Genomic DNA, 16,445 nt, shown 5'->3' on the forward strand with positions numbered 1-16,445 from the left:
AGAGCGAGTTCATGAGCTACACCAAAACAGAAAGTACAAATTTTGCATTCATTTGTGTATATTACTACGGTGTTTCTAAAGTATATATTGTAGTTTAAATATAAACCATATTCCCATGTTCCACAAGCCCAGTTTCACAATGTACTTTTTTCAATAAAGGGATTGTTTTGTTGTTTTTTTTTGTTGGTTTTTTTTAATGAGAAGAGAGGTTTGTGTAAAAAGTAGAAGGCATGCTAAAAAAAAAAAAAAACAGTGGGGAGGGACTTATGTGTTTTTACTTTGGCTTAGGAGAGAGGCATACAAGTGTAAATGGTGGTATTTTATGTTAAAACACAGTTTGTGTTTTAAAACACAGTTTGTGTTTTAACAGAAACTGAAAACACAAACTGTCATTGGATTTCCAACATTTCTTAAAAACTTTATGAAGAAAAAACGCTTCCTTTAATAAAAAATAACCAAATATGAGCTTAAAATAGTGATATTTAATCGAAATCACTATATTCTATGTCTCATGTAAAATTTTGCCAAAACTAAACCATTTGCATGAACTAACCAGCACGCACTACAAGAGTAAAAAAACAAAGACTTTTTTACTCTCCAGGATTTCGTTTTCGTCTTTTAATTTTCAAACATCAAAGGGTCAGTTTTTAAGATTTAACCATTAATTTATGGTGTAAGGAGGGTCATGAATTTCCTCGAGTCACTTAGGGCAGGCCAAAAAACAAAAAGCTAAAATATATATATATAAATAAATAAAGAATAAATGATAGCAATAATTAAGTCACACCCAAGCCACCCTCCTCATTTGAAAATTAAAGAACAGTCCCTAAAATTCATATTTTCTCATAGACAGTTGCCTTCACTGAGCTTTTTGGCAGTTAGAGTTTGGTAACGTACGTAGGCTGATTACTCATAGCCAGTGTATTAGAATAAACCCTTAAAGAGCTCTGCTAATAGCCAATCATTGACTTATTACTAATATACTAACAATATGAACTAATTACTAATAATAATTATTAGTATTAATAATAACGTAAATTAGGCTAATCGTTATATTGTGGCTAATTTCTTCTGTAATGTCAAATAAATTCTCAGTTACCACGAAGGCAACATCGCCTAACGTAAACGTCCAAATACAGACGCTTGATTGGCTGTTAATTTTACACTTAAAATGAATTAGCCAATCAGTGAAGCCGTTCTTGGTCGTTGTCAGCAACCAGCGTACACAATGTAACAACCAGGAAGTGGAGCGTGATTTGCAGTGCGGTCCGTCCGGAGCTGCACTGAAGCGCCTTTATTAGCTCATTAATGATTGAGACGGTTTGTTTTTGTTGTTAAAAGGTTGTCGGTAAACGCGGTGCCGTCTCGGTGTCGGTGGATATTATCTGTCGGTATGAATCTCGGGTGAGTTTGTGTTTTTTTTTTAGTGACCAGCTAGCTAAGCTAACGATAACTGACCGTGTGTCGCAGTGAAATGCTCCCGGATTATTATTGCTTAAAATCAAACTGTGGACAATAAAACGTGTGTTTTATGTTAATCACACAGCATTACTGAATAAACGTGCAGAGTGCAGATAATATAAGTGAGTCGCTGTGGTTCAACCTTTAATATAAAATATGCTGCCCAGCACGAAGTCAAATACTAAATCAGGACATTATTTTGCATCAAAATAGCATTAAAATGCAATAAAAACACAAGACAATTTAAAGCTGTTACTTTACACAGTCAAATATTTAGTCTGCTTTCTTCTTTTATGTCATTGTGTTTAATTTTTGCTCAAATATTTCCTCTTTTTGTGAACAGAGACGGTCTGCTGTTTGAACTTGAAAATGGGAAACCTAAGTTGATTTTACTCAGTCATGGTGAGACCTTTCTGCATCCATAATCTTATATTTTCACTCACTCATTTGTATGTCTCATTAGGTGCTTACTTTCAGATCTCAGTTAATAAATATGTACTGAATTGAACTTTGCAGAAGTGATAAGCCGATCAGTCAGTGGCAAAAAATTAACTAGTAAAATTTTGACAACAGTTTCGACTAAAGTGTTTATGTTATGTTAAGCAATGATGCTTCATTGTAAGTTAAATATGTTTAATTTTGCCAAATGTTTCACATTACTTATATGTAAGCTAAATATGTCTATGCTGTAAAAGTATCTTTTATTCTAGAAGGATTAATGTTAAAAAGAAAACACTTTTAGGTGATTGGTCTGCACATTGTGACATTTTCAGATTTTTTTTGTATGCATATTATACAATTCAGGGGACGTATCACCATTGCCTAATTAAATGTATGGTTTCAAAACAAAAATTCTAATTTATTGATGTAGATAAACACTTAAGTTGCAAACAAAATTTTGATGACTTATGTTAACATAATAATGTTGATAATTACATCAACTTAACAATATGTGAAATTTTAACTCAAATTTGTATTTTAATTGATTTAAAACAAAATTGAAGTTGTAGGTAATGAAACTGGCTCGATAGTTTAACTTTTCCACCTTCAGTTCAGGATTTTAAGTCCTCTCCCCTGACCACTTAAAACGCCGGGACTAATTCAGACAGTTAGACTGTGTTAGGGACCTGCAGGACAAACAGCTATGACACAAAGGACATTTCTTACTTTCTTTGTTAAAAATTTGAGTTTTGCTATCAGTTATTAAGTGCTACTTAAAAATGCCTTTGATTATAGAGAAGCTAATTCCCCTAACTCAATGTAGTTTAGAAGTTGTCTTAACTCAGAAAGATTGATGCAAACCTTTGCATTAATTTTTTGTTGTTGTTGTTGAGCCAAATAATTTGTTGTTAGAGTGCACAGCCGTATAAAGATATACGTAAAGTGAATGAGGTGTAATATTCATGGCGGCTCACTGTCGTCTATTTCTTCTACTGCAGGTGTTGAGAAGAATCCAGCAAAGGTAGGAAATAATGTTACAACTTTACATGTAGCAGTGCATATTTATATTTATATATATTTATATTTATATTGACACAGGTTGATGTAAAACTCTCCTGGTGTTTTATAGTTTTTGTCTGGTGTGATTTCATTTAACTCGACCACAGCAGCCGTCCTTCAGGCCCAGAGCGGCGAACATCCTGAGCTCCAGGCAGCCGTCCTGTGTGGAGGAGGTGCAGGGAGAGGAGCGTCCAGCCCGGCAGCTGGCAGGGAGGCACAAAGACACCAAGAGCAAGGCAGGAGGAGCAGCTAACACCACCTCCACGGCCGGGGGGAGGAGCTCCACTCTGACTACGTCCAGGGCACATGAGAATCACAAAGGGGGCAGCGTCAAAGTTTTGGCCAAGGTGGTAATAATCCTAAAAATAATAATAACCTTATTTATATAGCACCTTTAAAAACAACTGAAACAATGAAAGCAATCAAACCACAAATTAAAGGCAATAAAATAGATAAAACATAAATTAAAAAGGTAAAATAAATAAAAAGATGACATCACTTAAAAGCAAGTCTATAAAAGTAGGATTTGAGAAGTGATTTAAAAGAAGTCACTGACTCTGCCAGCCTGATCTCCTGATCTCGTTCCAAAGCCGATGACAAAGGCACGGTCACCTGAGGATCTCTGGCTGCTGACTCATAAGGAGTCAACAATTCTGTTACGTAGCTCGGGGCTAGATCCAGACGAGCTTTAAAAGTGATCAGTAAAATTTTAAAGTCAATTCTAAAACAAACTGGGAACCAGTGGAGGTAAGCCGGGATAAGGGTGATGTGATGTCGTCTGTTAAAATCAGCAAGAAGCCGAGATGCTGCGTTCTGAACTAGCTGGATTCGGGAAAGTGATTTCTCACTTTATGCTTGAGAGGAGGGAGTTACAGTAATCCAGTCTGAAGAAAATTAGTGCATGAATGAGTTTTTTCTGTCTGAGTGAGAGAGATGATTTGATTTCTGGAGATGGTTCGAATATGCATGAAGCCAGACCGGAAAACTTTGTTGACACGTGGCTGTAAGATTAGGTCAGAATCGATAAGTATGATTTCTGATTTTGAGCTGTTGGAAGTTAAGTGTTGCCACATCTCTTTGTTCCACCCTCGGCCGTTCGTCTTCTGACGTACATTTATCTCCTCTGACTGTGTGTGTGTGAAGGTGAAGTCAGACAAACACAAACACAACACTACTGTCGGCTCCCTGAGAGCCAACGGGAAAACAGCTCAGCCTCAAAACAGCCAGACGCCAGAGGCCGGAAAGGTGCGACTAAAAGACACGCTGGCCAGGGGGGACGCAGGACTGAAGGACAGCGTGGTGTGTTTGACCAGTGAGCAGCTTCAGAGGCTCCTCAACACAGTCCAGATCTCCAGCCGCAGCCAACGACCACCGGAGGACCTCGGGACCCGGAGCAGCGGGAGTGATGGTGACTACAGCGCAGACATCATCAGACTATAGATGCTCCCTCCTTGTCAATATAATGTACAACTTTATGTCTGTTTCTCTTTTAGGAAATCAGACAGAGTCACAATCTGGCTCCTCCAGGAATGGAGGAGGAGGAGGAGGAGGAGGAGGAGGAGGAGGAGAGATGAAGAAGGAAGACACAGGAGGAGGAGCTGATATAACTGGAAGATCACAGGATAAAGACAACAGGTTAGCAGCCTTTTTTTAAATTGTTGAGTTTTGTGTCTTGTTTTTAATATTTATATTGTTCTTTTTGCTTTATTTATCTTGTACATACCTGCTTTGATGTCTGCTGCTGTAACAATGAAAATGTCCCTGTTGTGGGATTAACAAAGGATTCTCTGACCTCACCTCATCTTATCAACAGGCTCTGAATTACTGAAAGACAAATAGAAATATTTTTTCAGCCGATAACAATAAATGTACAAGACTCCTGAACACTTAAATTTAAAAAAATTTAAATACACTTTTTGTTTCATGGAAAGCGACAACCAAATGGGTTAACAGGAAGGAAATCCAGGCGCTCCAAAAAAAAGGAAAAAAATTGTGTTGCTTAGTAGAAACTTGGGTCCAAGTCTGCTCTCTTTCAAATGATGTCACTCATATATATATGGTTGTGGAGGCGGGGCATACCAGCAGGAGACACCGGCGGAGAAAGAGAGCGGAGCGGACATTGGCGAAGCACAGGCAGAGAATGAGAGCAGAGTGGACACCGGCGAAGACACCGGCAGCGCTCTCAGGTCTCACTGTGCAGCCTGGATTTGTTCATTTTCAATGTAGAAGAAAGAGCGCTAACGGGCGCAGCAAATTATTACCCTTTTTTGGGTTTGTTTTTTTTTTTTGAGCGGGACCAGCGGCACCCCTCCAGTGTGAGGCGACCTCCTATATCGCAAGGGCCACCCTGGACAGTAGCCTATATTTCCTTGTTTTTAGACATTGTGGCCTATGACTTCAATTCATTAAGAGTTGATACCTTTTTTGTATTCTTCGGAAGAATGGTTTCTTTGCAAATTCAACGCATCATGGGGTGTCTGTCCGATTAAAAAATGTTTTTTGTGGGGTGAAGTATTTCTTTAAAAGCAGGATGTTGTTGCTGCTGTTGTTTAGGTTGTCTGGATGTCCGTTCAGCTGGCTGGAGGAGCGACAGTCAGACAGCAGAGCGGCCATCGACGCCAAGAAGGCTCAGTGGAGGAGAGAACTAGGTACACGCACGCACGCACGCACGCACGCACGCACGCACGCACGCACGCACGCACGCACGCACGCACCTTTAATTTTGCACCATCATTAACTGGTATTCAAACTCATCAAAACATGCTGACAAAAAAGATAATCCGCTCCCCAACCTAAATGTCTAATTCCACACAGCATTCCTCCAAATAAATTAAATGTTGTAATCATTCACACATGAATTATTAATCAAAAATGATAACTAACTGAAAATAAAAAAATAATAGTTATGTGCAGCACTTTATCAGAGTAATCCTGTTTAACTAATTATTATTGTATGTGTTTTAGATGAACAAGTGGCCCTGAAGCAGCAGCAGCAGCAGCAGCATTCGGCTCCTGGCAGACTCCAGGTGAGGCCGATATTTCAGCTTTTGATGCCTCAGGTTTCAATTTGTGGGTTGTTTTTGTCACTTTGGGAACAACTGACAGCTTTGTTTATGGAATAAAAAAACACTCCTCATACTGAAACGTGGATACGTTTGTTTCTATCTAACTGTTAAGGCAAATTTGTATTAAGTGTGTTTCCCTATAATTGGTTAAATTGTTTTTAGTGATAAAACTTGTAAGAAATTATTAGGTTTGACTAATTCTAATCAATTTAACCCTACTTAGACTAAGTACTTAAACTAAGATATTCACTTTTTCTTAGTCTGTTGTTTTGCTTATAATCAGAGAGGTAAGAGGCACTTTTATGCAGGAGGAACATTTCTGGAGGTTGTGTTGAATGTTTTACATCAATAAGAAAAAAATATTCACTCATACATTCAGTTAAATATATTAGGGTGTCATTTAAACTAAAGGTTTATTATTCTGTAATTTAAGTCATCTGCAATATAGCTCCATTATACATGCGTGCAACCAACACATGTTGAGTTTTGCACTTTGCACAAGGATACGGCACTTTATATCATACACTTTATGCTATGCAGTTTATTTGGCTACTGTTATTGCACTTTTGTCCTCTGTATGAATTGTTGTTTCTTTTCTTCTTTTTCTTTATGTTTCTATTGTGTGTTACCTTTCAAGAGACTGCCGATGTAAATTAGCAGCCCTGCTAACTCTGTCATATTCACATTTGTATTTTATGCTGATGTTCATTAATATGCTTTGTACCTTTTAAATAAAAAACTAATTCAATTCAATTAAACTGAAGAGGAGCGGATCAAGTTTAGAGACAGTTTTACAGTTTACAGACATACATTTCCTTTTATGAGATATTTCATAATCTGTGTGTTTTAGGCTGAGGAGGACGCAGAGAGTGTGTTTTCAGTTCAGAGCTTCGTCAGCCACAGAGATCAGCCTGCAGCCATCAGATCCAGCCTCAGACTCGGGGTAAATATGAAAAGTGAAATAAGAAACTTGGCAGCAGCATATCTGAACAGTGCAGATCGACCTCTTTTTGTTTGATTCCTCATGAACACAAAACACTGTATTCTCTCATCCCTCCACACTGCTGACTCAGTGACGCTCACATGCTCCTTTGTTTGCATTTTTCTTTTAAATTTTACCTGAACTGTGTCTCTGCAGGAGGTCACGCCCATGGAGGAGGTGCTGGGTGTTGAAAGGAGAGAGGAGCAGAGGAGACGCTGGCTGGAGGAGCTGGACCAGCAGAGAGAGGAGGCGACCGAACGCAGGAGACGAGAGAAGCTGCTGCAGAACCAGGTACAGCAGAGACACGGTCGACATGTTAACCCTTTGACACCAGGAGCGACTTTTCTTCTTTTAGACGTCTTCACAAGTATTTAAACCTTTGAAGCCTGAGATTTTCCAAAACATGGAAAAAAAAGGCAAAGAGTGGTGAGAAACGTTCCACAAATTGCAAGAAATTTGTAGAAATAGAAAATTATTTTTAAAAAGCTAGGGAAAAATGTCTAAGGAAAAAAAAATACTTATCATTAAAATTTTGGTACAAAATTATTATAATTTTAAAGCACCTCTTTCAGGTAATTTCCTTTTTTTTAAACTTTATTTTCTTTTATTTTATTTCTATTTTACTTATTTGTTTCTTCACTAATTTCTTGCTATATTTTGGGGTCATTTCTTCTTTCCTTTCTCATGTTTTTGACAGAAAACAGGTTTCAGGTACTCAGGTTTCAAAGGGTTAATGTATACGGTGTTTCACATAAGCTGGTGATTCATTTTCATCACTTACTTTCTGAACGTGTCCCTGCAGAGGGAGGACCACGAGCTCTGGGCCGCACACTTTGACTCTCTGCAGAGACGGCCTCTGGTCCACGTTGCAGCTCCTTCAGCTCCACCTGCAGCTCCGTCCATCGGCTCTGAGCGAGGGGACTGGGAGCCGTCCTCCAGCCTGTCTCTGGTCTGGGAGGCCACCAGCAGCTGTGGAGCAGAGAGCGTCGGAGGAGTCAGCATAGACACAACCAGCGGATATCGGACCAAAGCCAGGTGAGACGATCGATACGTGTATGGACAGATCTGGACGAAAAAAGCTTCCAATCAGGGCGATCTGTGATCACTTCACCCGACTGTATCTGAGATGCAGTGAATCAGAAATCCAGATATACATAAGTAAACGTTCTTTGTTCTCCTGTGCTTCGCCCAGCTATCTGAGGACCATGACCGCCCTGCTGGACCCCACCCAGATAGAGGAGAGAGAGAGGAGGAGGCTCAAACAGCTGGAGCAGCAGGTAGGAGGAGGAGGAGGAGGAGGAGGAGGAGGAGGAACACAGTGAGGTTTTATCATCTAGCTTCCTCAGGGTTCCTACAGCTCACAGCAAGTGGAATTTAAGACTTTTTCAGTGACCTTCAAAATGAAATTCAAGACTGATTTCACTATGACCAAAATTGGGGGGAAAGAGAAAAACAAAGAAAGACCTCACACCAGTTACTAAGGGTTAGGGAGAAAATTTGCCCAAATATTCACAAACATCACAGCAATGCTAGTTGTATTCTGTGGGTTTATTCCTTTTCCTTTTTTAAATTACCTGTTATTTTGAGCTTTAACAATGCAATGTCAGAAAAAAAGATTAATAAAATTGTACCTTTTATGTGTTTGCACTTTTAAGAATAATGAAAAATTAATTTAGGATATTTTAAGACCAATTAAGGCCTTTTTTTTAGATTGATTAATTCAATGCCTTTAAGGACTTTTTAAGGATCCGCGGGGACCTAACCATGTTACTGTCTCCCCCATTCAGCGAGCGATTGAGGCCCAGATGGAAGAGCGTCGGCAGCAGAGGGAGCGGGAAGAGGCGAGGAGGAGAGAAGAGGAGGAGGAGGAAGAGAGGAGGGTGGCGGTAGAGAGAGAAATGATGGAGAGACAGTATGAGCTGGACACACAGAGGGAGAGGCAGAAGGTCAGACACACACACACACACACACACAAATGCTGCAGATTTTAACCATTTTCTGATGAGAGTAAAATATCAATTTGCTGGGTTGTGTGTGTGTGTGTGTGTGTGTGTGTGTGTGTGTGTGTGTGTGTGTGTGTGTGTGTGTGTGTGTGTGTGTGTGTGTGTGTGAACAGTTGCAGTCGAGCCATCAGTCAGAGCAGCCACAGAGGAACAACAACGGCGAAAGAAATCCGGAGACACTGGAGCTCAGCGGTGAGCAGAACTTTTGCAGCAGCACTACAATAACAAACTAAAACATCTGCACGGTGAAAAACTGACCCTAAAAACAGCTTTTCGTGCTTTCACGCCTGACCTGTTTGGTGCACAGTTCCTTTAATTAAACAAAGTAAAATCCATCACAAGTAAATGTTCTGTATCCAAAATCCTACCTGAATAAAACTGCAAAAGTATCATCAAGTACTAAAGTGACCCCTGTGACTGATACATCATTACGTATGACATCATGAAATTATTAAAACTGATGCATCAACGTGTGATCAGTGTTTTACTGTTGTAGCTGCTCAGGGTGGAGCCAATTTTAGCTACTTTATTTACAACTAAGAGTGGGGGGGTGAATCGATACAGCATAGTATCACAATATTTTGTGATGCAATATTCTACCAATACACAGATGCAGAGAATCGATTTTTATTATGTAAAGTTGAACTCTTGGTAGTCTAATAGGATAATAAATTCTATTGCTTTTTCACTGGATACTTTTGGCTGCAATAAAAATAGTTTTTCTTTAGGGACAAAATTCAAAAATGAAAAAAGGTAATAATTTGATATATATAATACTATATGTTATCGCAATACTTAAAATCGTGGTATCATTGTATCGTGAGTTAAGTAGCGTGATAATATTGTATTGTGGGGCTTCTGGTGATTTCCATCCCTGCAGCTGACTAGTTTAGTCCAGTGGTGTGTAACCTCGGCGTCTGGCAGCTCCAGGGTCACAAAATAAATCTGATTTATGGGAGATGAAGAAAAGGCAAAAGTTCTGCTCTACAAAACTGCATTAAAAAAAACAAAAAAACTTTTTCTGAAATATCAGAGTTTTACCTCATTGAGTCTCAAACTGTTGTTAAAATGAAGCCATCTCATCTTTTTGACGGAGCTGTTAATAAGCAGGTTGTTACTCCTCTGACTGTGTGTGTGTTTGTTCAGCAGTTACAGGTCAGGGTGAGAGTCTGGAGGAGAAGAAGGACGTCAGCAGTTCAGCCTCCTCATACAAAGACACTGCTGTACAGACGGGTAACTCAAATACTACTACACACACCACGATTACTGTTCCTGTTATTGCTGATACTACTACTACTACTAAGTACTAAGACTGCATTCACACTAAGCTGTCTATTTTTTAAATGCTGTTTAATTGTGAAAATGATTTGTGTCCACTCTGATGTTTCCAGATTGTTTTTCTGAAGATGTTTTGAACTGTTTATGTTCGGCTGACCTCATTGTTTCATTATTTTCATTTACACTTCACCCATTCTGTTGTGTAATATCCTAAGCTACTGTGTCACGCTCTGATCCACTTATTATTTTGTGATTGATTTAGTAAAATGTCATTGCACAGCTTTGCTGTGTGCTCAGCTTTATTAACATTTGAAATGATTGATCACAGAGAGTTAGAGGCAACAAAAGGTCTCTGCTGTCACTCACCCTCTGACCATGAAATGTCAAACTGATGTTTTAACATTTATCCACTCCCGATAAACTGTGGATGAGACAAACCTCTGTCTCGTGTCTCGCAGTGAAACGTGGTTTAATATTTGGGGGTTAATGCTGATGTACTCTTAAAGAGCTGAAAATCCTCACACACCTTTTCTTTTCTCCACAGAAGCAGCTCCATCTCTCCCTCCCAGAGCTGAGACTCCTGACGTCTCTGCGCAGTACCAGCAGCCTCCTGCTCCGTCTGCTGCTCCTCCAAACGGCAGGAGCCGAGCGGTGAGAACGGGCAAGGAGAACATCTGCGTGCAGGGAGGCGGAGGAGGAGACCCGTATGAAGCGTTCGCTAGGACAGACAGGAGCAGGAAGGACAAGAGGAAGCCGGAGTGGAACACACAGAGGTAGAAACACACCCGTCTCATGTTTAGATGATCAATTTAGTTTCATTATATAGAAAATTTAGTTTCTTATTCAATCCTCTCAAGTTAAAAATGCCTAATTTATATTGCCTTCAGCTGGTATTTACTTTGCTTCCCTGTAGGCTACCAGGGCTGTTGGAGAGAACGGGAAAGTCAAATAAAAAAATCAAGCAGTTAAAAAAAAGGAAAAACTAAGAATGCTGGAATTACTATTTAAATGTGTGTGTGTGTTTTTTGTTTGTTTGTTGTTTTTTTTAAATAAATGTGTTAGCCAACTTAAGTGAATCTCGAGCTCTCTGCCTCAGCCTTCTTGCGTATAAAAAAAAAAACAAAACTTTTTTTGTCACACTCGATGAACAATCAGGTTTTCTAAATCACAATCTCACGTTCAATGTGAGAACATTACCGTACAAAATCAGACATGCACCCACGGAGATCGCCCCTCCTGACCATTTAAGAAGCGATGTGAGATTGAAAATGTTAATTAAAATTAACCAGTTAATGTGATTAATTTTGTGCCAAAACTTAATTACTACTTAGAAAGAAATCTATTACCTGCAGGTAGTTCCAGATGTTTCTCTGGTAATGTTGAAATGCTCTCTAGTGGACAGAATATATAACTTCCACATGCTCATAGCAGCTTTGGAAATGCATCAGCCTGTTTATACAGAGTATCAGCACATAGTAAATATTGATAAAAGGTGAAATTTAAGCATTAAAAAAACTGAATATAATTTAAATATGAAACTCATTATGTAAGGAAATTCAAACAGGATCACTGATGAAGATCGAGAGCTCTAACCTGCACTTTGGTCCTGCAGGCCGAGCCGTCGGTTCGTTCCAGCCTCGGAGCGTTACCCCGCCGCTCTGCAGAGGAACAGACAGGAGAGTCGACAGAGGAGGCAGGCGGAGCTCCTCGCTCTGCAGGAGAAGACCTGTCTGTTCAGGAGCGACCCTCCTCCTCCTCCTCCTCCTCAGCACCAGGAGCCTCGTCTCTGCTCCAACCCCACACAGACCAGAACCAGTCCCACCAGGAGGGTAGGAGGCTGCTTTTCACTAAATTTAATTCAACCTAAAACTTAAGAATTTAGAGTCACAAACGTTTGTTCCCAACTGCAACTTTCTGCTGAGTAATTTTACTGACTGTTGTTCCAGGTGGACAGTGTCTCCAGAGGACACAGCGTCTCTGCAGCCGTCAGCAGCGAAAGGTGAGCAGCTCTGACTGCAGATGTCCTTAAAAAAAACATTAAAACAACCAATACTAAGAGAGGAAGAGTTTCAACCTGAAGATGTCAAATAAAACACGTTAAAATCTTTAAAACAAGCAAAGTGCTGGAGTGGAATAAGAGGTTTGTTTCTAGAACAAAAAAAGCACCAGTTTGGCCTTTAAACTGGCTAAAGCGCCGTATCTAAGATGGGAGAAAATGTTAGTAAAACCTCATTTTAAAGGTCTAAATACAAACCTACCTGTCAGCAGCTTGGTTGATGGTGATTTTGTGTGTTGTGAGGTGACGCCTGTGTTCGTCGTCTCCTCCAGGGGGCGCTCTCCTCCCGTCCCTGCTGTCAGAAACAGAATTCAGGGTCAGCAGCCACCACCTGCCTCCACCTCTCCACCTCCTCCTCCTCCGGTCCTCGAGTTTATTCCTTACGTCCGGACTGATGAAGTCTTTAGTCTGGATCCACTGGAGCCTGCTGACACCCCCCCACCACGCACACACACAGGTCACAGACACACTCACCGTAAAGTCTCTGATTGGAGCTGTGCTTTTCACTTTAGTAACTAACTTGAATGCAGAATGAAGTATTTTTCCACTGTGCTGTTCTACTTTAACTCAAACAAAAGATTTAAATGCTTTTTAAAACCTCTGCTAATGATAGAAACTCGACAAATAAAGCTGTGAAAGTGTTCAGTGTCACGCTGCTGCAAGTTCAGCTGAAACACGAGTCGATCAGTGGAAACTATTTTGATAATGGAATAACTGTTTTGTTTTTGTTTTTTGTTTTTTTTTTATCAAAACCGCCAAATATTTTCCAACATCAGCTTTTCAAATGTGAGGAGTTTCTGCTTTGCTTGGTCATATCTGACAGTGAATTCAAAATCTTCAGCTTTTGGATTGTTGATCGGCCAACATAGGCAAATTAAGGACATTAATGTGGGCTTTCTCCTGCAATTTAACACATTCAACAATCAGAAATGTATATTTTACTTCTTACCTGTAGTTCATTGTATCAGTCTAGATTATTTTGGTGTGAGTTGTCGAATGTTTAAATATCAGCCGTAGAGACATTTGTTTTCTGTCACATGTAATGGAGCGAGATGGCGCTCAGCTTGTGGTGCTCAACAGCGATGTCTTTTTCCAGAAATCATGACCTGGTTACTCAAGATAATCCACAGATCTTGTTGTGAGCAGTTTAATGTTGGAACTATTTTCTTTCTACCAAACCACACCCACCGACCGTATCACTACGCAGAAGGAAGTGTGCATCTACTGCTGGCTCACTTCGCATCACTGATCTAGCGTACGTACCAGCTCAGCCGAGGAGGACGCCAGCAATGTTCTCGCCTGTCAGGAGAAACCCGCTGCTCGTCCATGAGTAGATGTACGATGCCGCTGTCTGTTCTCAGACTGTTTGAGGAGCAAAAACTCCCAGAAAACACTTTGAAAGGGAAAAAATGTAGAAACTATAAAGACTAGAGGAGAGGTTCCTCCTCTAGGATGGAGCAATAAAGTAACAAAACAGTAACAAAGTAAAGCAATGATTTAGAGAAACAGAAAGACACCTGCCTCTCATGTGACGTCTGTGAGTAAACTTTACTTTCTCGCCCTCAGAAGCTCCTCCAGCGTCTCCTCCTGCTGCCTCACATCGACTCCTCCAGCCCGAACTGCTTCGTAACACACAGACACAGCGACAGCAGGAGATCCTGAGAGGCCTGGCCCAGCTACGCCAGGTAACACACACACACACACCACACACACACACGCACAAACACAAAGACACAAGCAGAGAAACACATAAATGGACTTGTAAGAAAAATCTCTTTTTTTTAAAAACATAGTCAGATGGAAGCTGCAGATGTCTTCATGTTTAGTCCTGAGTTTGGGCCAAGCTTTAAACACTAGATCCTACATTTCCCATAATGCAGCTGGATGGAATATTTTCACAAGACAGAAACATCTTTTAAACTCCACACTGCCATTTATTTTTATAACACAGTCGCTTTGTTGTAAATTTGTTGTTTCCAAACCAAAGCTGAGATAACCCTGATGACATCACCGTCATCATTTCCTCAAGACTCGACAGTCTGTGTTAAACACACGGAAACGCTCGAACCATTCGTTAACGTACCGATAAGTTGATCTTTAAAAAAAAAAAGGATACTGATGTGCGTGTTGAGTACAGACCAGAGTTTGTGTTTTCAGGGTTTGTTACAGAAGCAGAGGGAGCTGGAAACGGATCTGAATCCTCTGCTGAAGCGCCATGACAACGAGCTCCAGGTGCCTTCTGCAACACACCGCATGTGACCTCTGACCGCAGCTGTGTTTGTTTGTGTGTGTGTGTTTGTGTGTGTGTGTGTGTGTGTGGGTGCGTGCGTGCGTGCGTGCGTGCGTGCGTGCGTGCGTGCGTGGACAGTGATCTGTGTGTTCGGAGTCAGGATGAATAGGTGACACTGCAGTCTTTGGGACCGTACATATGCCGCATTTTTGTGCCCCAAAAAAACGCCATGGAACCAAAGCGTTCCCAGGTGACGAGGAAAAACCAACAACAGCCGGTGGATATCTTCACTGATTATCCATCTGTGTTAACAAACTATGGAGATATTGATCATGTTATTGCAGGGCTACACAGAGCTTTACGAGCTGTCACAGACAATATTGTAACACGCGCTTAAAACACGTGCCTGAAAAAATACAAGTCAGCTCTGAACTTTGTGCAATAGTAAGATGCTGGATATGGTTGCTTAGCAACCTCAGATGCAACCTGTTTCCCAGCAAAAGAGTAGCACTCAGCGTCCGTCCTCGCGTTTTTTCAGGCAGTAAAAGATGCGGCATGTGTCCTCGCCCTCAGACCTGACTGCAATACAGAACATTTAACAGAAAAAAACTGTCAGTGTCACCTTCAGTCACCCAAACTTTGGAAACTGGATGTTCAATGTGACACGATCGCTCTCATCAAGGTTCACATTTCACATAAATTATTAAACAGCAGCAGAGTTTTGGGAGCTTTAATAGTAAAGTTGATTGTATCAAAGTGAACTCGCCCTGTCCATCAGGAGAGCAGAAGTGATTGTTCAGCAAGTCCAACAACACAAGACTATTCACCAAATCTAAAAAAGTGCTTTTTTCTTACTTTTACTTTTGCAAATGTTGCTCCTCCTGTTAATTTACCACAATCTGCTGTCAGTTGAGACATTAGCTGTAGAAGAGCTGCTGCAAAAGACAATATTAACTCTATAATTTTTCAAATTGCTTGATGAATTTCACGTTGTTTTTCGTGTTTGTTTTAAAGCGACAGCCTCACAGGTGACGATGTACGTAAGCCAGCGTGTGCACGTGCAGTGAACATTTGGGGTTTTATACCAACTTCAGCCTTTAATTACGACAGGCAGCTACGACAGTAAAGACATCATCGTAGTCACAATAATATTTCCCTTCAGTCTCGACCTGATTTTAAAATCTAGAAACATTTCTGAATTTCTTTTTTGGACACTGATAAATGTGAGTTGCAGGTTCAACACGAGCACAAACTTTTAACACGAACTACAAACATCTGTGTTTTCTGTAAATCTGCTCCATCAGTTCTACCTCACATCAGCACAAACACGTTCTCACTAACAGTTTATGTAAAGATTGTATTTAAAAATGATGTTTTTAATGCACTTTCCATAAGAATCACGCTGTACCAAACAGGTGTTTAGGTTTACCTTTTTTTTCGTCGTCTCTGGAGCACCACGTCTTTTTCTCCGGAGCGTACTTCCTGCAGAGGAGCACAGCACTTATTTAAATCATGAATGAAAGATGTTTTTTTGTTTTTTTTTACTTCAGCTTCCTGCTGGCAGAGGAGTTTTTCTTTATGACCCTGCGTTGTGTCATTTTTCTGGTTATATGGTGTTGGTGTTTTTTATTTATTGCAAATAAACAATGTTAAGTGTAACAAGACCCTTTACATTTCTTACAACTGCACATTGTTTTGGTATGATTTTTCTTATCAGTGAATTTCTTACCAAATTCTACATATATCATATAGAAAATAATTAACTGGGATTTTGGTGACGGGTTTGAAGACTAGTAAAGGGTAACTCTGGTTTATTTTCATTATTTTGTACATCAAATTAAATAACTCTGTACTCACCACGTTCACAGGA

The 16,445-nt window shown here is 40.2% G+C and overlaps 1 protein-coding gene across 3 annotated transcripts; it reads left to right on the top strand.

The window, feature by feature from the left end:
- The first annotated feature begins 1,224 nt into the window (after nt 1-1,224).
- ccdc66 (coiled-coil domain containing 66) lies at nt 1,225-16,237 on the top strand. 3 transcript variants are annotated; one of them, XM_042509992.2, is made up of 21 exons: nt 1,225-1,404; nt 1,805-1,863; nt 2,901-2,923; nt 3,069-3,308; nt 4,105-4,369; nt 4,455-4,596; nt 5,515-5,609; nt 5,926-5,987; nt 6,877-6,969; nt 7,165-7,299; nt 7,811-8,043; nt 8,201-8,285; nt 8,796-8,954; nt 9,125-9,203; nt 10,158-10,244; nt 10,834-11,062; nt 11,902-12,118; nt 12,236-12,288; nt 12,618-12,802; nt 13,912-14,030; nt 14,503-16,237. In XM_042509992.2, the coding sequence occupies exons 1-21, from the start codon at nt 1,394-1,396 to the stop codon at nt 14,602-14,604; spliced, it is 2,673 nt and encodes an 890-aa protein (XP_042365926.2). In that variant the 5' UTR covers nt 1,225-1,393; the 3' UTR covers nt 14,605-16,237. The 3 variants fall into 3 exon arrangements, with proteins under 3 accessions (XP_042365926.2, XP_042365933.2, XP_087925980.1); XM_042509999.2 differs by having other exon boundaries at nt 3,072-3,308; XM_088069854.1 differs by having other exon boundaries at nt 1,233-1,404; nt 3,072-3,308; nt 10,161-10,244.
- Nucleotides 16,238-16,445: the final 208 nt, after the last annotated feature.

This window comes from Plectropomus leopardus, chromosome 2 (assembly GCF_026936395.1).
Source record: "Plectropomus leopardus strain MGB_pleo_1.0 chromosome 2, ASM2693639v1, whole genome shotgun sequence".
Classification (NCBI taxonomy): Eukaryota; Metazoa; Chordata; class Actinopteri; order Perciformes; family Serranidae; genus Plectropomus; species Plectropomus leopardus.